The sequence below is a fragment of the Bombina bombina genome, chromosome 2 (genome assembly GCF_027579735.1).
Source record: "Bombina bombina isolate aBomBom1 chromosome 2, aBomBom1.pri, whole genome shotgun sequence".
NCBI classification, from domain to species: Eukaryota; Metazoa; Chordata; class Amphibia; order Anura; family Bombinatoridae; genus Bombina; species Bombina bombina.
In genome coordinates, this window is record NC_069500.1 from 95,896,607 (window position 1) to 95,920,665 (window position 24,059).

Genomic DNA, 24,059 nt, shown 5'->3' on the forward strand with positions numbered 1-24,059 from the left:
TAGGGTGCTAAACTAAAATTGGGCCGGCCCCTAAGCTTACATTCCTGCTTTTTCAAATAAAGATACAAAGAGAACAAATAAAAATTGATAATAGAAGTAAATTAGAAAGTCGCTTAAAATTGCATGCTCTATCTGAATCATGAAAGAAAAAAACTTTGGATTAATATCCCTTTAACCCCTTAATGACCGCAGCACTTTTCCATTTTCTGTCCATTTGGGACCAAGGCTATTTTTACATTTTTGCGGTGTTTGTGTTTAGCTGTAATTTTCCTCTTACTCATTTACTGTACCCACATATATTATATACCGTTTTTCTCGCCATTAAATGGACTTTCCAAAGATACCATTATTTTCATCATATCTTATAATTTACTTTAAAAAAAATTATAAAATATGAGAAAAAAATGGAAAAAAACACACTTTTTCTAACTTTGACCCCCAAAATCTGTTATACATCTGCAACCACCAAAAAACACCCATGCTAAATAGTTTCTAAATTTTGTCCTGAGTTTAGAAATACCCAATGTTTACATGTTCTTTGCTTTTTTTGTAAGTTATAGGGCCATAAATACAAGTAGCACTTTGCTATTTCCAAACCATTTTTTTTTCAAGATTAGCGCTAGTTACATTAGAACACTAATATCTTTCAGGAATCCCTGAATATCTATTGACATGTATATATTTTTTTTTAGTAAACATCCCAAAGTATTGATCTAGGCCAATTTTGGTATATTTCATGCCACCATTTCACCGCCAAATGCGATCAAATACAAAAAATCGTTCACTTTTTCACAAATTTTTTCACAAACTTTTGGTTTCTCACTGAAATTATTTACAAACAGCTTGTGCAATTATGGCATAAATGATTGTAAATTTTTCTTTGGGATCCCCTTTGTTCAGAAATAGCAGACATATATGGCTTTGGTGTTGCTTTTTGGTAATTAGAAGGATGCTAAATGCCACTGTGCACCACACATGTATTATGCCCAGCAGTAAAGGGGTTAATTAGGGAGCATGTAGGGAGCTTTTTGGGGTAATTTTAGCTTTAGTGTAGTATAGTAGACAACCCCAAGTAATGATCTAGGCCCATTTTGGTATATTTCATGCCACCATTTCACCGCCAATTGCGATCAAATTAAAAAAAAAGTTAAATTTTTCACAATTTTAGGTTTCTCACTGAAATCATTTACAAACAGCTTGTGCAATTATGGCACAAATTGTTGTAAATACTTCTCTGGGATCCCCTTTGTTCAGAAATAGCAGACATATATGGCTTTGGCGTTGCTTTTTGGTACTTAGAAGGCCGCTAAATGCCGCTGCGCATCACACGTGTATTATAGCTAGCAGTGAAGGGGTTAATTAGGAAGTTTGTAGGGAGCTTGCAGGGTTAATTTTAGCTTTAGTGTAGAGATCAGCCTCCCACCTGACACATCAGACCCCCTGATCCCTCCCAAACAGCTCCCTTCCCTCCCTCACCCCACAATTGTCCCCGCCATCTTAAGTACTGGCAGCAACTCTGCCAGTACTAAAATAAAATATATATTTAGGCTTTTTGGGGTTTTTTTTAAGCATATTTACATATGCTGCTGTGTAGGAGCCCCCCTTAGCCCCCAACCTGGCTGATCCCCCACCAAACAGCTGTCTAACCCTCCCCCTCTGCCTTAATGGCCGCCATCTTGGGTACTGGCAGCTGTCTGCCAGTACGCAGTTTATAAAAAAAACAGTTGCTTTTTTATTTTTTCCCCATTTTCTGTAGTGTAGCTCCCCTACCCACCAAAGAACAAACCCCCACCCCCTCCTAGATACCTTTGACTGTTTTTTTTTTTAAAATAAAAAGCTTTACACAAACTTTTAGCACAGTCTTTTCTGTAGTGTAGCGGTTCCCACCCGCTCCCGCCCCGTGCACGCGCCCGCCCGCCGCCCGACGTGCACGCGCGCGCCTGTGCGCGCCCCCATCGCCCCCGCCCCCGATCCCGCCCCCCTCTACATTACCCGGCCCATCGATGGCCGCCCACCCGCCTCCCAAGTCAGCTCCCACCCACCAACGTTACCGGCCACCGATGTCCGGTGCAGAGAGGGCCACAGAGTGGCTCTCTCTGCACCGGATGGCCATTTAAGGTTATTGCAGGATGCCTCCATATCGAGGCATCACTGCAATAACCGGAAAGCAGCTGGAAGCGAGCAGGATCGCTTCCAGCTGCTTTCCACACCGAGGACGTGCAGGGTACGTTCTCAGGCATTAACTGCCTTTTTTCTGAGGACGTACCCTGCACGTCCTCGGTCGTTAAGGGGTTAATTATGAATATTGCATAAATTTGTTTTATCATGTTTTCATCTACCTAATAGCAAGGGCTCTAATGCACTTATATGTCTGTCTATATGTGTGTGCATATATATAAATCTTTTTATATGTGTATATATGATTATAAATACACATATAAATACATTAATATATATGTGTATATATACATACAAATAAGTAAGTATATATATATATATATATATATATACATACATATATATACACACACACTTCTGAGCCCTTCCCAGTCAAACACCTTGTTTTATACCATATAACTTTTAAACTCTTTTTATATTTAAAAGGGATATGATATTTTTATATATATATATATATATATATATATATATATATATATATATATATATATATATATATATAAAACATTTTAATATGTTTTCCATGTGTTTTGTAATACATTTTTTGAAGCGCTAACACTATTCAGGTCTCAAGTTGTGCCAGGTTTTTTCAGCACTCAAGCGTAACAAATAACTTTCAACTTGTTTAGCGCAGTAGATATCCATTGAAAGTTTAGGGCACACTAAACATTCTCTGGTTCTGATACTTTACCGTGGGCTTGTAATACCAATTTGCATAGTAAACCTAGCGCGATTGAGCTATATTGATAGGATACCCTGCACTATCAAAAGCGTTTCATTTGTCAGTCTAATGATCCCACTAATTGTTTAGAAATGATAATACATTTACAATTTACGTACATGTACAACAAATGTTCGGGTAAAAGATTTTAACAAATTTCATAAAGATCAAGTCTGTAAAGATGAAAATTAGATCATTCATTTTGTTGCTAAATTTAATAAGCAATTTACATCTATTGTGATTCTTTGCTGAAGAGATGCCCAGGTAGGTGTCTGTAGCATTACATGGCAGGAAATAGTTACCATTCTTACAAAACTGCTGCTATATAGTGCTCCATGCACACTCCTGATCCAAGCGATACATGCACACTCCTGATCATACTTCCCTAGTTTTCAACAGCAGATACCAAGAGAACAAAGAAAATCTGAAAAAAGTTGTTTAAAATTGCATGCTCTATCTGATTCACAAAAGAAAAATTCTGGGTTTCATGTCCCTTTAAAGGGACAGTCAAGTCAAAATTCAACTTTCATGTTTCAAATAGGGCATGCAATTTTAAACAACTTTCCAATTTACTTTAATCATCAAATTTGTTTTGTTCTCGTCGTAGTCTCTGTTGAAAGCTAAACCTAGGTAGGCTCAAACTGATTTCTAAACTGTTGAAGGCCGCCTCTTATTTCGTGCATTTTGACAGTTTTTCACAGTTAAACAGTGCTAGTTCATGTGTGTCATATAGATAACATTGTGCTCACTCCCGTAGAGTTAGTTATGAGTCAGCACTGATTGGCTAAAATGCAAGTCTGTCAAAAGAACTGAGATAAGGGTGCAGTCTGCAGAGGCTTAGATACAAGATAATGACAGAGGTAAAAAGTGTATTAAAGGGACAGTCTACTCCAACATTTTTATTGTTTAAAAAGATAGATAATTCCTTTATTACCCATTCCCCGGTTTTATAACATGGTTATATTTATATACTTTATACCTCTGTGATTACCTTGTATCTAAGTCTCTGCAGACAGCACCCTTTTTTCAGTTCTTTTAAAAGACTTGCATTTTAACCAATCAGTGCTGACTCATAAATAACTCCACAGGGTGAGCACAATGTTATCTATATGGCACACATGAACTAGTGCTGTCTAACTGTGGAAAACTGTGAAAATGCACTGAGATAAGAGGCAGCCTTCAAAGGCTTATATATTATGAGCCTACCTAGGTTTAGCTTGCTACAAAGAAAACCAATAAAACAAAGCAAATTTGATGATAAAAGTAAATTGCAAAGCTTTTTAAAATGACATGCCCTTTCTGAATCATGAAAGTTTAATTTTGATTAGACTGTCCCTTTAATATAACAGCATTAGTTATACCAACTTGGGGAATGGGTGATAAAGGGATTATCTATCTTTTTAAACAATAAAAATGTTCATATAGACTGAGCATTTAAAAACACACTCAGCTCTAGACATATCTCAATCTACAAAATTACACACTGCAGCTCATTTCATGCCAATTGAATGTTTAGCCTTACTATTGTATAATATAACTCATGCTGACTTATACATCATCATACTGTTAGATTCATTTAACAGAGACCTTGGGTCCTTCTTTATTAGTTTATTCATTTATATTTTATACATTTATTGTACCCTTGAATTTCAGTCTAGAATGTTACCAGTTATCTGCTGTTGTGAACAGTTCAGAACTATGAGTGAAAATATTACTTTTGGGACTTCTAAATTTATTCAGAACCAGCCTCTTTATTTTTCATCCTTATCAGTATGTTATATTTTATCTATTTAAATACCATTTAAGAACAACATTTACATGTCACAGAAAAAGATTTGAGGTAAATATTCTTTTCTTTTAGATTAAACATATCTGTTTTTGTGTTGATTAATTGTATTATATTTTCAATTTTGGAACATTACTAACCAGTGTTTTACCAATGCCAACGAGCAAATTGGTCAATTAATATGGATAAACTTTAATCAAAATTGTCATGGCACCCATAGAGGTGAATACTGGTGGGAAACCTAGATTATTTAAAGCATGGATGGACAATTGGCTGTTTAGGGAGAAGAAAGAGAGGAGAGAATCAATAAATAAAAGAGGGCAGGGAAAATAAAGTTTTAAGGAAAAGAGAGAAAATACCTTAAAGTGACAGTAAGTGAAAACCTGAACCGGCTCTAGAAAGTGGCCCTAGGCAGTCTGACAGTATGGGCCCCTACCCAGATAACTGGCTTCAAATAATGTGCTGCAGAAATATCAGTTAGCATTATATAAAACAGGGACATTACTGTTAATGTGCAGAGTTAGAGAAATTCACAGTACTTTGCCGAAAACTGAGTCCATCTCTAATACGCGGAAAACGCTAAGATATTTGGTGTTAGTGTTTAGAGTTACTACTACATGTTTGTAAAACATCTATAAATGCGGTTATACCTCTATAAATGAGACATTCAAGTCTAATTAGGAAAGGGCTGTTAGACCTCAGCATCATACACATATGCAAAATAGCTTAATGAATTCAACATGGAGGGACATGCAACAAGGGATGATGGGAGGGGCTGTGTGTATTCATTATCAGTTTTGCTTTATTTTCTTGGTATCCATAGTAAAAGGTAGTCTCAGGAGTGTGCATGTGTCTTTAGCACTCCATCGCAACCATGTTTACAATAGCGTATAACATTGTAAAAAAACATTATTGCAATCACTTCTGCCATAGAAACATATATATATATATATATATATATATATATATATATATACACATATACACAGTTTATATATAATATTTTAAAAGGTGTGGAGGAGAATGGAGGATGTAAAAAAGACTAACACACACGCATGCGCACATATTTTTATGTGTGTTTGTAAACATCAAAAGAACAAGTTTACCTGTCAGTTTCTTGCATTCCTGAAGACTGCATTGCTGGGTTTCTGTGGGTTTTGCTTTCTCTTTTTCACAAATGCTTTGGCTCAGAGTCTTATTGTTGGTATTAATGCACTCAATGGTTCTTCGCTGGATACCCCCTCCACAAGAAACAGAACACTGCAATAGATAATGCATACTGTATATGATACAGCTTACTGGGCATGTCATTTTGTTGGTGATACATATGAACTGAAAGGTGGGCATACATTATTTCCATATGTATTAGAATTTACATGTATCAAGTAAAGATACTTATATCTGAGTTTAAGCTATTTAAAGGGGAACGAAACAAAACACTTAGGGGCCAATTTAGCAAGGGCTGAATGGCCCCTGCTGCCCCTGTTTCCGCGCAAGCCTTTAGGCTCATTGGAAACAGCATTTATGAACCAGCTGTCTTAAATGGACACTAAACCCAATTTTTTCCTTTGATGATTTTAAGCAACTTTCTAATTTACCCCTATTATCAATTTTTCTTTGTTCTCTTGCTATCTTTATTTGAAAAAGAAGGCAGCTAAGCTAAGGAGCCAGACAATTTTTGGTTCAGTTCCTGGACAGCACTTGTTTATTGGTGCTGTCCAATCAGCAAGGACAACCCAGGTTGTTAAAAAAATGGGCCGGCATCTAAACGTACATTCTTGCTTTTCAAATAAAGATACCAAGAGAATGAAGAACATTTGATAATAGGAGTAAATTAGAAAGTTGCTTAAAATTGCCTGCTCTATCTGAATCACAAAGACAAAATTTGGGCTCAGTGTCCCTTTAAGACTGCTGCTCCATAACTGGTCCACTGCCTCTGAAGCTGCGGTCTGCAATCTGCCCAATCCTATACGATCGGGTTGATGGACACCCCCCAGCGTATGCTGTCGACATTCAGCAATGTCTGTCGGACATGATATGCTACAGCGTATCATGTCGGACAGACAATGATAAATTGGCCCGTTAATCTCATGTAAATAAATAAAAAAAATATTAAAATGATTAAATCAGTTGATTAATTAATGAAAATTAAACATTGAAATGTACATTGATTAATTCATACATTTTTGGTCTTTTTCTGTAAAAATTGTGTCTCTCATACTCTCTAAGGAGGCTGAAGGTCAGATTCTTTATCTAAGTATGCTACAATATTCTACTAATTGTCTAAACCAGCTATATGCTAAATATTGATTGCTTAGAGCAGTCTCATTGACCACAATCAAGAGAGATAAAATAAACATGCTCACTAGGTTTTACTAGTAGTTTGTTAACACAATGTGCAGAGTTTGCAAAGCATTAATAATGTGACAGCTTTGGCATGTGGGATACAAGTTAAGCGTAACTAATAATGCGTGCCTCGTGCAAACAATAACGCAAAATTGGGTACTAAATATTGTTGGTTAAAATGCATTATTACCAAAGCAAAATATTTAACCAAATCATTTTTAATGCACGCAATAAATCTATATATTTTATCACGTGTTATCCAATATGATATTTAGTGTGGGCCCTTAAATCTATTACCTGAGGGAAAGAACAAACCTGCACTATTAAACATGGATATGATAGCAGGCATTATACTACCATGCACACAATATATATTAACTTGTGACTTATAATACAGTCACAAAAATGCAAAGCGTTATGGATCGTGCTCTATACTACTTTCTTTTTTGCGCACATTTTGTTTTCTGGTCCTTATTTAGTATGCAGATCTTTTTTATTTCAGAACTTAAAGTATTCCATTATGATATCATATTTCATGTCGTGTGAGAAGGCTGCAACAAGAAATTTTAAGCAAAAAAAAGTATATTTTTCTTAAGATTTTAGTAAATAAATAATGATAATAAAATAAACTTTATTAAAGGGACAGTAATTAAACTCATGACTCAGACAGGGCATGCAATTTTAAACAACTTTCCAATTTACATTTATCATCAAATTTTATTTGTTCTCTTGGAATTCTTTGTTGAAAGCTAAACCTAGGTAGGCTCATATGCTAATTTCTAAGCCATTGAATGCCACCTCTTATCTCAGTGCATTTTTACAGTTTTTCACAGCTAAACAGCACTAGTTCATATGTGTCATATAGAAATCAATGTGCTCACTCCTGCTGAGTCACCTAGCACTGAATGGCTAAAATGCAAGGTTGTCAAAAGAACTGAAATAAGAAGGCAGTCTGTAGAAGCTTAGACACAAAGTAATCACCTAGGTAAAAAGTGTATTAATATAACAGTGTTGGCTGTGCAAACCCCAGAGAATGGGTAATAAAGGGATTATCTATCTTTTTAACCAATAAAAATTCGGGAGTAGACTGTCCCTTTAAGAGGTCTCTAGACATAACAGATTTTTTGAGCCTATAAAGTCTCAATACCCAGCAAAACCCAATGTGTTGTGTTTTTACTTTTTAAAAATATTTGGGTTCTTGTGGCTTTCGGGTAATTCCCATTCAAATAAGGGGGCTTGGAGGAATTTGGTTAGTAAGGGAGCTGAGATTAAGGGGTTTAAAGGGACACTGTACCCAAAATTTTTCTTTTGTAATTCAGAAAGAGCATGCAATTTTAAGCAACTTTCTAATTTACTCCTGTTATCAATTTTTCTTCATTCTCTTGCTATCATTATTTGAAAAAGAAGGCATCTAAGCTTTTTTTTGGTGGATGAATTTATCCACCAATCAGCAAGGACAACCCAGGTTGTTCACCAAAAATGGGCCGGCATCTAAACTTACATTCTTGCATTTCAAATAAAGATACCAAGAGAATGAAGAAAATTTGATAATAGGAGTAAATTAGAAAGTTGCTTAAAATTTCATGCTCAATCTGAATCACGAAAGAAAATTTTTGGGTACAGTGTCCCTTTAAACAATCTCCCCCATCAAGCACCCTTTCCATCCAGGCAGTTATTGGTTTCTCCTCCTCACATTTGTGGTGACATCACCGTCACTCCCATGTATCTCTGGGAGTGCTGCCCACTATTACCAACACCAATTGGGATCACATGGGATAAATAAAATAAAGAGTTTTAAGTAAATTAAAGGGATGTGAAATACATAATGTTTCCTTTATGATCCATAAAGAGTGTACAATTTTACAAATGTTTGCTTCTATTTTCAAATTTACTTAATTCTCTTGAAAAGCAGGTAGGTAGGCTCAAGAGCATGCATGTGTCTGGAACAATTTATAGTATCAGATTTGCAACAATAAATTTATCAATGTTATGCATTTGCAATACCCCTAGGTGGCAGCATTTTTTGGTGCATTGTAGTGCTCCAGACATGCACACACTACCTGCCTAGGTATTCTCATAAACAAAAAATACAGTGAGAACAAAGAATTGGAAACATTTTTAAAATTGGATCCTCTGTTTGAATCATGTTTAATTTGCCTTTAAACTCCCATTTAATTTATTACAATATAGTACTCAATGAAATGAGAGATTTTTTCACTCATATTTTGTGTTTTTTGCAAAACAAACATAGTTAAAACAGGAGATGCAGTAGAAAGTACATGAGAGATGTTGCATTAAAGCTGTGACACACTGCAAGCGATGCAGCGTGAGGCGAAGCAGCAGCTTCGCACTGCGTCGCATCGCTTCTTAAGTTCAATTATTTCATTTCTGAGCGCTCAGCTACGCCACCTAAAGCAGCAGAGTGCTCAGAGATGAAAAGGCAGGTCACACTGAGCGCGCACAGCCGCATCTACAAGCTGCGCACCGCTCCGCTTGCAGAGTGTCACAGCCTTTAGAGTAAACAATAATTTAATGATTTAGATAGAACAATTTTTTTTTTTTTTAAATTTTTTATTTTGTACCAACAATGCCATAAATATAATCATGGAACAGTCAAAACAGATTTATATGACAGTTACAAAAAATAAAGAAATTAATGTTACAATGAGTGTGTCCAATCCTCCTTATTTGTAAATACAGATTTCGTAAGAATCGGACTATCCACCACATATCATTTATCATTTCCATTTTTTATGAAACACTGTTGGATTTTTTTAACTTGGTATTTGAGAGGAAAAAAGTAAAACAAAAGGAAAAAGAAAAAAGGAAGAGAAGGAAAAAGAAAAAAGGAGGAGAAAAGATCCATCTCTCTCCCCCCTCCCCCACCCGCACCCACCCCCCACTACCAGGCGCCCAATTGTACTATTTCAGAGTTTTGAAATGGAGTTATCATATAATCCACTTCTGCTGGAGAGAAACTTTTAATGAATTTGGACCATTTGCTAAAAAAGGCTATAATTTCTTGCTCTGAGTTCAGATCTGTGGCCAGTTGTTCGATCCGATATTGTCTTTTAAGGTAATTCTTTACTTCATTCGTCGTGGGTATAAATCTAGTTTTCCATTTTTTAAAAATCAAGTTCCTTGCAGCTAAGATTACTAAGTTCACTAATTTGGCGTCTCTGAAGTCTTCCTCATTTTTTGACAGAAAAATTATGATTAGTAGATTAAATTTAAACAAATCGGTTTTCACCTTCTTTAATAGCCAAAATTCTAATCTGTACCAAAATTGTTTGACTTTAGGACATAACCATACCATATGTAATAAGTCTGCGGCTAGCATACTACATTTTGGACATATATTGAATTCCTTATTGTTCCATCTATGGGCTTTGTCTGGTGTATAATATGTTTGATATAGGACCTTTAGATGGGACTCTCTCCAAGTTTCAGAAATAGTGGAATTATGGAGGAGTGTCAAGGATCTCGTAATATGTATTTCCTTATCTATGTTCGTAAGTAATTGATCTGACCATTTCTGAGCTAGTTTCTCTACATTACAACCACCTTCCTTCGAGTTAAGATAGGTATACCATGGGGAAATCGAACATTGACCCGCCTTAATCAGGGTTAGCCATGCTTCCAGTTTCCCCCAGGTCCATTTCCAGTTGAATTGGGCTCGTAGCTGGCTAGTGTAATGTCTGGCTTGCAGGTAGGCAAAGAAGTCTTGGTTATCAAGATTGAATTCCAGTTTCAGCTCGTGGAAGGTTTTAATAATTCCTGAGTCTAAGTGGTAGAGCTGTCTGGTGCATTTAAGCCCCTGTTCCTGCCATCTCTTCAAATGAGGAGCTTGGGAGCCCTCTTGAAATTCTGGGTTCCCTAGGAAGGTTTGGTATCTGGGAATATTCGTGTTTATACCCATTAATGCTCCGATCTTTTTCCATGCCTGTGTTATTGTATAAATGGTTTTATGAGTCTTCACCTGTTTGGGGAGAAGATGAGCCGGAGTATGAAGTAATGATATTGGCTTCAGGGGGTAAATTATACTGTTCTCTAATCTATTGTCCGTAAAGTAGTCGGCTTCTGCTATCCAGTCTGCCGCAATTCGGCCTAGAAAGACTAAATTGTAAAGATATAAGTTAGGAAGGGCTAGTCCCGCGAATTGTTTTGCTAGATATAATCTCTGCAGCGAGATTCTAGGTTTCCTTGTTTGCCATATGAATTTGCGGAGCGCCTGATTGAACTTCTTGATATCTTGTGCTTTTATGAACACTGGGAGATTCTGCAAAATATATGTTATCTTTGGTAGGATTACCATTTTATATAGAGCGGTACGCCCGGCAAGGGAGAGAGGCAGTTTCTGCCAGTCTCTCATTAGTGAGATTGCATTTGTAATCGTTGGGGTTATATTTAAAGTGTACCACTCTCGGGGATTGGATGAGACTATAATCCCTAGGTATCTGAATGAGTCCACGACAGTTTTAAATGGATTGTTTATTTGGGAGGTGTCGGTCTTTCTTAGCCAGAGCAGTTCTGTTTTTTGTTTATTCATTCTATACCCTGCAAAACATCCGAAATGTTCAATTATGTTGAGTACTATAGGAATATTCTTAGTGGTGTTAGAAACATATACTAACAGATCGTCCGCGTATAAAGCCACTTTCAGTTCTTTATTGTGAATTTTGATTCCTTCAACATGTTTTCTGATTTTTATGGCTAGAGGTTCAATCGCCAAATCAAACAGAAGTGGCGAGAGCGGGCATCCCTGTCTCGTGCCTTGCCCTAGTCGAATGTTCTTAGATTCCTGTCCATGAATTACTAGTATAGATGATGCTTGGGAGCAAAGATTATTTGCTAAATTTAAGAATTTCTCTTGAAATCCATATTGTTTCAGAGTATTTAGAATATGGTCATGGCTAACTCGGTCAAATGCTTTCTCAGCATCGATTGCTATTACCGCTGCGTCCTGATTCTGATCAGGCTTGCCTTCACTATTTTTAAAATAATCAATGGATAGGAGCAGTTGTCTGATTTTAGATGAAGAGCTTCTTTTAAGGAGAAAGCCTACTTGATCATTATGGATCACCTCAGATAAACCTTTTTGCATTCTTTTGGCCAGAATTGAAGCAAAGATCTTATAGTCCGTGTTCAACAGTGCGATGGGTCTATAAGATTCTCTGCATTGTGGATCCTTCCCTGCTTTGGGTATGAGGATCGTATGTGATACTAGGAAACTGGGAGGTATTTGATTATTCTTTTGAAAGAGGTGGTTGTAAAGAATAGTTAAATGAGGAGCGATTACTTTGTCCAGGCTTTTATAGAACTCGTTAGGCAAAGCGTCAGGACCTGGTGCTTTTTCGCCTTTCAGAGCTTGAATTGCCTGCATTACCTCTAGTTCTGATATTGGGGCGTTTAGTGTTAAATTAAAGTTAGGTGAAATTTTTGTAATATTAATGTCTTCCCAGAAACTGTCCCTTTTATTTATATTGACTGAGTCAGCCGTATATATTGAATTGTAGTATTGAAAAAATGATTCAGTTATTTCTTCTGGGGAGGTAAGTAGTTTGCCGTTAATTTGTATTGCTTCAATTGTTTTCGAAGATTTCGAATTTTTTACTAATTTCGCCAGCATTTTACCTGATTTATTACCGAATTTGTAAAGATTTGATTGATTAAAGAGAACCGAGATAGCACACAGAGTCTCTATAGAAGTGCGCAAATGATCACAGCATATGGCTAATGGCGGATTCGGCAAACGGCAAACCAGGCAGCTCTCTCAGGAATGATGAGTGGACAACGGGAACCTGTGGATGACAGATGGAAGAGGCGCCTCATGGGACACGTTTGTACCGCCGCTTTTGTGAGTAACACTCTGTGTGGGGGGTCCGCCGCTTATGTGTGTCCCTTTGCTGTCTCAAACGATACTTGTCCCATGAGGCGCCTCTTCCATCTGTCATCCACAGGTTCCCAAAGATTTGATTGATATCTTAAGTTTGCTTGTGTAGCATTCAAGATTAAAAAAGTATCTCTCTCCTCTTTGGCCTTAATGTACCTCTTCCAGTTCTCCTCTGAAGGGGAGTTCAAATATCTATTGTAGGCGTTAGTTACCGTAGCGATTATTTGTGTCTCTCTCAGGCGAGTTTCCCTTCTGATATTCGCTGTGTATGCAATTATGTCCCCCCTTAGTACCGCTTTTGCTGCTTCCCACAGAGTTACTGGGCTGGAGACTGAATTTTTGTTATTTTGAAAATAGTCTTCCCATTTTCTTTTAAGCCACTCTCTAAACTTTGCATTTTTAATCAAGTGCTTGGGAAAAAAGAAGCTTTGTTTTTTAGCAGAAATATTTTTATCTGGAATATTTAATGTAATTGGTGCGTGATCGGAGATCAGAATGTCTGTAATTTGTGATTTAACCCCCCTTTGATATAAACTATCGTTGATTAGCATAAGGTCAATTCTAGATAGCGATTTAGTTGTTTTAGAGTAACATGTATACTTTTTGCTGTCAGGGTTTTGTGCCCTCCAGACATCTCTGACTGCTATGTTCCGCATAAATGATTTAAGTATTTTGCTTTCCAGTTTGTCTTTCTTATTTATTCTCTGTGCTATTCCAAATCTTAATCTGTCTAGGGGTGCTCGCGGGGACATGTTAAAGTCCCCTGCGATGACTATATGCCCTTCCGCCATTTCCAAAATTTTTGATTGGAGAGAGTCCCAAAACCCATATTCAATTATGTTGGGTGCATACAAATTGCAAAAGGTATATATTAAGTTTGAAATCTTTAGTTTTAATATTATAAATCTACTGAGCGGGTCGATCCATGTGACTAATTTTTCATAATTTAATTTCTTCCCTAAGAGAATGGCCACTCCCTTTTTCCTTTTGATTGAGGGAGCAAAGATACATTCAGCCACCCAGGAAGATTTTAGTTTTGACGATTCTTCGGTGTTGAGGTGTGTTTCTTGAATTAGAGCTATATGTGTATTTATTTTCTGTAAGTGTGCCAGTATTGTTTTTCGCTTAATTGGTGAGACAATCCCACCTATGTTCCACGAGGTAATTTTAATGTCCTTATTCATAGCTTGAATTTTGTTCTCTTTGTGTGAGAGTTAGTTTTATGTAGTGGAAATCGGGCGTCGGGGGGGGGGAGGGAAAAGAGAGAGAGAGAAAAGAGAGAGAGAGAAAGGCAAGAAAAAAAAAAAAAAAAAAAAAAAAAAAGGGAGAGGAGAAAATAAAAATATCCCTAACGGCAACATAATAACATAGAATCATTGGTTCCTACTAGTTATCTATCTTATATGAGTTTATCCAATGGCCCCATGTTCATTTATCTTTTTCTCAGCTTCCTCTGCTGAGTCAAAAAAAAGTGTTTGATCTTCTAATGTGAGTTTTAGTCTGGCTGGGAATATGACAGTCGCTTGCCATCCCAATTTCAACATTTTGCCACAGACCGAGGAGAGCTCCCTCCTCTTTAGGGAAGTTTCTATGGAGAAATCCTGAAAAAGCAGAATTTTATTTTCATTATAAAAAATAGGTTGATTTTTGCGATAAAATTGCAGAAACGTCACTTTGTCTTGAAAATTCAGGAACTTTGCGATAACTGGTCTCGGTCTGATCAAATTGGTTGAAGTGTCAGGAGCTCTCCCCAGTCTGTGAACCCTTTCAATTACAATGGGTGTTTGTGTTGGGGGCATTTTTAACAATTGGGGAAGAACTTGTGTCATCACCTGCATGAGCTCGTCCTGTTTAAATGATTCTGGGAGGCCTACTATCCTGAGATTGTTCCTCCTTGCTCTATTTTCTAAGTCTTCAATTTTAGCCTGAAGTTTCAAGATCTTAAGTTGATTGACTTCAGTTTTTGCAAAATATGTGTTTGTTGTGTCTTCTATATCTGAAATTCTCTGCTCTGCCTCTTGGATTCTTTTTGAGAATTGTCTAATCTCTAGAGTCAGAAGCGAGATGTCCTGTCTGATTTCATTTTTTAGTGAGTCAAATTTTGGGGCAATGGCTTCTAGTATATTGGCTACAAGGTTTTGTGTTTCATGTGAGGTCAAAGTGTTTTGCAGTTTTGTGGGAGTTATTTCTACAAGAGGCTCTACTTGTGTCCCTGTAGGGTTTTTATTTCTGCGGTCCTTGTTTTTAGCAGTCATGCCTGGATTGGATTTGCCCGTGAGTGATGGTGAAGTAATAAATTTATCCATAAACAAGGAAGCACACCCCAATATGGATTAAATGTGAAACGTGCTTTGTGACACTCGAAAGTGCTAAAGAAATAAGTGAGTTTATTTTTGGTGCCAAAAAAAGAGAGAGGAAGAGAGAAAAAAAAAAAAAAAAAAAAAAAAGGGAGGAGTGAAGGAAGGGGGGGGGGAAGTGAAGGTGCGGGGGAGAGTGATGTGGGAAAAGTGGGGAAAAGTGACAAAAAAAAGTTAGTCACGTGCTTTCTGTTAGTGTTGCCTGGTCTGTGACGACTGTGAGATACAATATAGTGAGTTACAACTATAGGCTGATTAAGGTGAGGACCCTCAGTATTTGAACCCCAATCTAGACACGTGCTTATTGTGACCGATTTCTGAACGTCAAGGACACAGATGTTTACAAGCACTATAGCCTTAGAACTTATTTTTAAACTTAAGTTCCCTTTGTGTTGACTTTTCAGTTAGAGGATGTGCACTACCTCTATACTCAGTGGTTTAATCTGTCTGTTCCTCTCTTAATGTGTTCCCTCGCCTACCTCCTGTCCCAACCGGGGTGGGAGAAATCAATTATACCCTTATCTAAATGATAACTGAGTAGAGGTTTACACCACAATTTCTATTATCGTCTAAACATAGGCATTTATTTGGGTTGTTAAGTCTTGATCTACAAGACTTGTTTTGTTACTCGAGTTTTTTAAAGGTACGTGGGGAATATGTTAAATGAGTTTTATCTTCCTGAAGACTATTCCATCTGGATCTTCCCCTGCTTAGCCATAAAAAAACCAATAGATCTGTTGCGTACCTTTACCTCTACCCAAGGTTTTCTTTTTCCCTTTCCCTCTCTCTCCCCTCCTCCCTCCCTCCTCCTCTCTCTCCCTTCCTTTGGGTTTGTACACAATAATCAGGGTAGTATGTATATCAAGTTACTATAGTGACAACTTTCCCTCTTGCAGCTATTACCACATGTAAAAAGCTATTGACAAACCAACTTCTTAGTAGCTTAAGTTTAAAACAACAAGTTATTTTTCATAGGAGTGACAATAAGTAATGGTTATGAGTTGTGTAAAGCCTATTCCAATGCCCTGTGCTCTAGACCCAGACACTATAAATTATTTCGTTTGATTAGAGATGCTATGTGGATACCGAGCACCAGGCTTAACTTGTTTCCTAGAACCAGCAATTTTTCTACTTTCAGTGCGTTTTATGACATTGTGCATAGGTGTAAATACAAGTAGTAACAAACAGATAGGCTTATCACATCTAGTCGACTTAGAATAACATTCAAGAGTCTGTGTTTTAGGGTTTCAATCCTTAACACCAATGAGTAAACTTTATGGTGTTTGCAATAGAGCCAGTCAGAGATTGAGTCATGCATCCGTTTTCAGGCAACCAGAGGAGGTTTAAAACAATTTGTCATACAACTATAGATGGCTTAACACCACGGGGGGAGAAAAGAAGACAAACGTCTCTGAGGATGATAATCAGCATATAATAATGCTACAAAGCCTGTGATTTTGTTTTATTTTCTTCTTTTCTTACTGCACCTCCTTTCTTTCCTTATCCTCTCCCCCTCTCCTCCTCCTCTGCTGTTGGGGGGCGCAACTAAGCCTACCATACACTTCTTTTTGGGGAGTGAATTATATGTCCTTTTGTGAAGGTGGCCGATTTATACACCCATACATTTAGTTTCTTTAAGCCCCGTTTTTCGTACTCCACCTTTTATGTGTCAGCACCCTCTCGCTTATACTCCACCACAAACACTTTCTATAGTAGCAGTCAAACCAAGAGTTTCAGTGCAAGGAAAAGTTTGTTAACTTACCCCCTCTCTCACGCCGCCCGCTTGAAGCATGTGTGATGGTTCTTTTTTCGAGTGTGCCTTGGCCCACAGTGCAGCAGCACGTAATCTTTTTCTTTATCCAGGAGTCACACTCCTCCAATAGCCTCACCTCCTCTCGCACAGCAACAGTGGGAGAGGGGGGATAGAAATCCGGGGGGGTCTCTCACGGTGGCGAAATCGGTTCTGGGTATTGCCCCTCCAAACCCTGCAAAGCCCGGCTCGCTCTCACCACCTCCCACGCAGCACCGGTGGGGGAGGGGGAAGCGACCGCCGCGGGCCGATGACGTTCCCGATGCTGCGATGTGCACTGCTGGGCTCCTTTGCCGGTGCGTTGCTCTGTCCTCAGCGGGGTAGGGTCAGTTGGCGCGGCGGGAATGAGGAGAGGGAAGGGTAAGTCCCGAGTCTCAGGATACTTGCAGCCCCGCACCAATGCTGGCTGGGGGAACAATTGCTCTTGGTTTTATGAGGGTAAGTCCCAGTGGCTCTTAGCCACTCTGTTCCGGTCAGGGATGTCTTTGCTTGGGTGTTTAATTACTCAGACAATGGGATGGAGTTCCATTGTCCTTGGATCCGGTGATGCTGACTTTTTCTATCCGTTGCACAGCCTCCTTTGTGGGTTAAGGCGCGGGATTCTCCCCGCCACGAGCTGAAGGGCTGGAGAGCAGAGCTCAGGTGCTTGCACTTAGCTCCTCCTCCACCGGACTCCCCCAGAGCATGACCAGAGATAGAACAATTTTAAACAACTTTCCAATTTACTTCTATTATCTCATTTGTTTTGTTCTCTTGGTATCCTTTGTTGAACAGGATACCTAGGTAGTCTAGGAGCTACTGATTGGTGGCTGCACATATATGCCTCATGTTATTGTCTACCCCAAAGTGTTTAGCTACCTCCCAGTTGGGCATTGCTGCTCCTTTGAAAACGGATACCAAAGAATGAAGCACATTAGATAATAGAAATAAATTGGAAACTTGTTTAAATTTGTATTCGCTGTTGGGTTTCATGTCCCTTTAAATATATATTTCCTCCAACATGACTAAACTTAAAAGGAGAAAATAGAATACTAGCATGTAGCACAATGCTAATATTAAAGGGATGTTAAACAGTCTGTTTCATTGCTGTAATAAAAAAGCGCTAACCAGTTGCCCTTATGTAATAGAAATCATTGCGATATGTATTATTCATCTATTTAACCCCTTAAGGACCAGCGACGTACCCTGTATGTCGCTGGCCTTTTTTTGGGACTTGATTGTTTTATAGCGCGGTCTTGCCACCAGCGTTGAGACTGCTCTATTCCACAAAGCCTGCTGGAGGGAGGGAATTAATAGCGTGTTCTTGCTAGACTTGTGCTATTATGTCCTGAAAAAACCCTTAACGACCAGTGACATACAAGGTACATTGTGGTCATTAAGGGGTTAAATTGATTTTACCTTTTATTTTGTACACTACATTTTTGCTTCCTGTCACAGTCCTACAAGGAGGAGAAGACATTTGCAGGAAGTTTTATCTTAGCCTGGTGTAATAAAAATTTAAGGCTAGTGAATAGACTAAATAACAGGGTCAGGGAGTCAGATTTGCTAATACCCAGAACAGACAGAATAAAAATTTACGGCTAGATTAAGAATATTGCGTTAGGCTTAAAAAGCAGCATTAGCTGGTCCTAACGCTGCTTTTTAATGCCCGCTGGTATTACGAGTCTTGCAGGTACAGGTGTACAGCTCACTTTTTTGGCCAGACTTGGAAATACCGCAAATCCACTTACGTAAATTGCGTATCCTCTTTTTTCAATGGGTCTTGCATAGCGCTGGTATTACGAGTCTGCCAAAAAATGAGCGGTACACCCTCTCCTGTCAAGACTGGTACCGCATTTTAAAGTCAGTAGTTAAGAGTTTTACACTACAACGCCGTAGCATAAAACTCTTAACTAAAGTGCTAAAAAGTACACTAACACCCATAAACTACATATTAACCCCTAAACCGAGGCCCTCCCACATCGCAAACACTAAAAGAAAATTTTTAACCCCTAATCTGCCGAACCGGACATCGCCGCCACTATAATAAATATATTAACCCCTAAACCGCCGCACTCCCGCCTCACAAACACTAGTTAAATATTATTAACCGCTAATCTGCCGTCCCTAACATCGCCGCCACCTACCTACATTTATTAACCCCTAATCTGCCGCCCCCAAAGTCGCCGCCACAATATTAAAGTTATTAACCCCTAAATCTAAGTCTAACCCTAACACCCCCTAACTTAAATATAATTAAAATAAATCTAAATAAAATTACTATAATTAACTACATTATTCCTATTTAAAACTAAATACTTACCTGTAAAATAAACCCTAAGATAGCTCAAATATAACTAATAGTTACATTGTAGCTAGCTTAGGATTTATTTTTATTTTACAGGCAAGTTTGTATTTATTTTAACTAAGTAGAATAGTTACTAAATAGTTATTAACTATTTAATAACTACCTAGCTAAAATAAATACAAAAGTACCTGTAAAATAAAAGCTAACCTAAGTTACAAAAACACCTAAAAAATTAACTAAATTACATACAATTACCTAAATTAAATTAAATTAGCTAAGTACAAAAACAGACAAACACTAAATTACAGAAAATAATAAACAAATTACAGAAATTTAAACTAATTACACCTAATCTAATAGCCCTATTAAAATAAAAAAGCCCCCCCCCAAATAAAAAAAAACCCCTAGCCTAAACTAAATTACCAATAGCCCTTAAAAGGGCCTTTTGCGGGGCATTGCCCAAAAGTAATCAACTCTTTTACCTGGAAAAAAAATACAACCAACCCCCCCAACAGTAAAACCCACCACCCACACAACCAACCCCCCTAAAAAACCTAAGCTGCCAATTGCCCTGAAAAGGGCATTTAGATGGGCATTGCCCTTAAATGGGCAGTTAGCTCTTTTGCTGCCCAAAGTCCCTAACCTAAAAATAAAACCCACCCAAGCCGGGTAGAAGTGGTCCTCCAGACGGGCAGAAGTCTTCATCCAGACGGCATCTTCTATCTTCATCCATCCGGCGCGGAGCGGGTCCATCTTCAAGACATCCTCTTCATCCGACGACTAACACAGAATGAAGGTACCTTTAAGTGACGTCATCAAAGATGGCGCCCCTTAGATTCCGATTGGCTGATAGAATTCTATCAGCCAATCAGAATTAAGGTAGACAAAATCCTATTGGCTGATCCCATCAGCCAATAGGATTGAGCTTGCATTCTATTGGCTGATTGGATCAGCCAATAGGATTTTTTTCTACCTTAATTCCGATTGGCTGATAGAATTCTATCAGCCAATCGGACTATAAGGGACGCCATCTTGGATGACGTCACTTAAAGGAACCTTCATTCTGTGTTAGTCGTCGGATAAAGAGGATGCTCTGCATCGGATGTCTTGAAGTAAGTTATTTGCTGTTTTTTTAACACAATCTTTTTCTTTTTATATTTACTTTGATTTAACATATTTGTGTTTGCCAAAGGATCACTGTTTAATATCTCTTTAAACATGAATCAAATATACTGTACTAAGGATTCTAATAATGAAGTTGTTTGATGTTAGTATTATACTTTCATAGAAGTCAAAATAACATTTTTATGAATCAGAGAGAGATGTTATTTTAAAACACTTTCCAGCTTACTGTTGTTATCAAATGTATTTTTTTCTCTTTTTGAAACATAGGTCCCTTCCATGAAAGCATATCTAGGTCCGCTCAGGAGTGTATTGGTGTCTTACACAGTATAAGGCAGAGTGTGTGACACATATAATGCTCAAGAAGTGCACACACACCTGAGATGCCAGAGATATAGAGATAAAGAGATAATTGAAAGGAAGAGAAAAAAGTAAAGCTGTCAATAAAGTTTTTTTTATTGAATTCTCTATTTTAATCATGACATTTTGACCTGTCCCATTGGCTGGAAAACTTATAGCTCACTGTGATAGCTACACCAATAAAGGTACAGCAAACACTAAAGGCTAGATTACAAGTGGAGCACTAATTTATCATGCGCCATAAACGGGAAAAATGTGCCCGTTTACGGGCACGAGATAAAAAAACAGCCATTACAAGTGGTTGGTTATTGCTACCAAAAGCTCACAGTAGCAATTAGCGCTCAGAAAATTAACCAGAGATTAGATCTATAGTTAATCTTCCAAAAGTGGCCCAATTGGTCCCAAATTTTAGTTTTTTATTTAAAAAATGCAGCATTTTTTTTTTAAAAAAAACAGCTGCACAAAGCAAGTTTTAGGGGTTAAAAGTGGTGGGTGTGGGATGAAAAAACGGTACTGAAAAGTGCTTTTACATTGTGGTCTATGGGGAAATGTGTATTCCCTGTAAATATATATGTATATGCCTATATACATATATATCTATGTGTTAATATGTGTATATACACATATTAACACATAGATATATATGTATATAATCATATACATATGTATTTAACATTTGCTTCCCATCGCTGCACGACTTACCCTTTCGCAGTTCTAGGTTCTCAGCCTTGTCTGACAGCATGAGAATGAGGATCCCATTTGAGCCTATGGAAGCGTGCTCTCGTGAGCACAATGCTTCGGTTCAATCCGAAATGCGAGGTCATTTTTGCATTGCACCTAACTTATAATACAAGAGCACATTTGCATGTGCTGGTAAAGGCTGTGACACACTGCAAGCGGAGCGACGTGCAGCGTGTAGATGCGGCTGTGCGTGCTCAGTGTGTCCTGCCTTTTCATCTCTGAGCACTCTGCTGCGTCAGGTTGCATAGCTGAGTGCTCAGAGATGAAATATTTGATCTTCAGAAGTGATGCGACGCGGAGCGAAGCAGCTACTTCGCTTCTCGCCACATCGCTTGCAGTGTTTCACAGCCTTTACTAAGTGGAGCACAAATATTGCCTTCTCAAAAGCGATATTTTGTGCTCCACTTGTAATATGGCCCTAAATAAATGCTAAATAGAATGATGCTTTCTCCTACTTCTCTAATCAACCTTCCCTCTTTCCAACAGCAACCTCTTCACATGTAAAAGGTTAGGGTCGGAAAGAGGGAACGGTACAATGTTTTTTTTTTATTAAGCATACAAAAAATTCACAGTAAATAAATCACCTGGTGTCTGCTTGAGGAATGCACACAAAGTTACCTGTTTTTATTCAAAAGAACTTTGGCCAAGTATTGAATTTAAAATTTACAAGTTAAAGTATTTAAAGGGACATTAACGCCATGTTATATATGCAAATGTTATTATACTTTATTTGTAAAGCGTCGCATATTCTGTAGTGCTTATGTATGTAATAGCAATTAAGCACTGCATTGCAAACATTTAAAACTGTCATCTTGTTAACAAATCATCCTTTTATTATTATGACATATAATTGAAATAAAGAATATTAGCCTGTTTAATTGTTCATGCAAGGTAAGATTTTGCTATGCATAGCACATGCCTAAGTAAGACTACATTGATACTTTACAAAGGAGTAGAAACTTTCTTAATAAAGTATGAGAACCTCTAATGTAGGCAATCTTAAAGGGACATAAAAGAAGTTGGACAAAATATGTTATGTACTTTAATTACTTTACCTGCAAATGTATATCGCAGTGCCTCGCCATTAACCCTTTCTTTTTACTTTTTGAATCATAAAGCTCTAACTCCCCCACACATTTCCTTCTATGGCTGTATCTATATCTATTGTTGTTTTGGTAGAATGCAAAAGTGAATAGGGATTATCTGCTGGAGCATGCCTAGAAGCTGTGAACTCAGCTGAAATACAATGCCTGTGCCTAAACACTGATAATCTGCCCTTTTTGGATATGAACCGATCTCAACCTGTTTTATGGACCTTTAAGGGGAAATGAAACCCAACATTTTTCTTTTCTTGATTCAGACAGAGCAAACAACTTTCCAATTTACTTCGATTATCTAATTTGAACCAATTGCACAAGAACAGGGCATGACAGCTTGATAAATGAAGCCAAATGTCTATTGATCATGTTATTACAGCAAAATCTAAATAAGAGCTTGAAATAATCATTAGTAAAACAAAAATACATGTATCAGATAAAATGAGGTACAGCAGATTAGCCCCATGAGCACTATGCATTTTAAATCATCTTGCTTCAATAGTACTGAAAAATAAACAATTGAAATATTTATATATATATTGGCATTTTTTTAACAGGGGAAGTGGCTAATGGGGTATTTAAGTTTGTTATTTCATTCACTCTGTGTTGGTCTGATAAAGGGGTGCAATTTCCTGCTGAAACGTCACTTAAATAAAAGGCCTCTTTTTGTACCTATTGTCAAGTCTAGAGAGTGCTGTTTTCTAATGAATATATAGGTGTGTATATATATATATATATATATATATATATATATATATATATATATATATATATATATATATATATATATACACACACACACACATATATTGTGCCAAAGATGCACATATCTTCCAAGAAGTATTCAGTTTCCATATTTTTATGACATAAGAAAAAAAAACAATAATATGAATGAAATAATACATATTAACTTTGCTCTGCTTATTCTTGATGCATTTAAGCTTTTTATCTGCAATCACTGCTTTTCTTGAGATGAATACTGTTTCACAGCTGTGGGAGCAAAGTTTAACTTCAACATTCCCAGACAGCAAAGAGAATGCAAAGCTATTATACTGTTGTATAGAAAAGAAGCAATAATTTGTGAAGATAAATGACTGCAAAATGGAAATATACTTTATTGTTATTATATATTATTCAGAAATTCCACAGAACAAGAGCCATTGATTAAACTGCACTTCCTATTATTGAATAATGTTTATAGATGCATATTCTTACATTGTTTATGGTACTTATAACCAATTAAATAATGTTATCCTAGAAATAGGCTTTTTCTCCTTTTTGTATAATCTATGTACTTAAGTAAGTCTGTGTAGTCTCCTTGGCCTAGATTTAGAGTTCGGCGGTAGCCGTCAAAACCAGCG

The 24,059-nt window shown here is 37.4% G+C and overlaps 1 protein-coding gene across 1 annotated transcript in view; it reads right to left on the reverse strand.

Annotated features, from left to right (window-relative positions):
- The window catches only part of ADAMTS12 (ADAM metallopeptidase with thrombospondin type 1 motif 12), a 1,263,798-nt gene that overhangs the window by 32,258 nt on the left and 1,207,481 nt on the right, over positions 1-24,059 (reverse strand). The window contains exon 23 of the mRNA XM_053701185.1: positions 5,792-5,945. Coding sequence (XP_053557160.1) covers positions 5,792-5,945 — 154 coding nt within the window. The remainder of the gene's footprint in view (positions 1-5,791; positions 5,946-24,059) is intronic.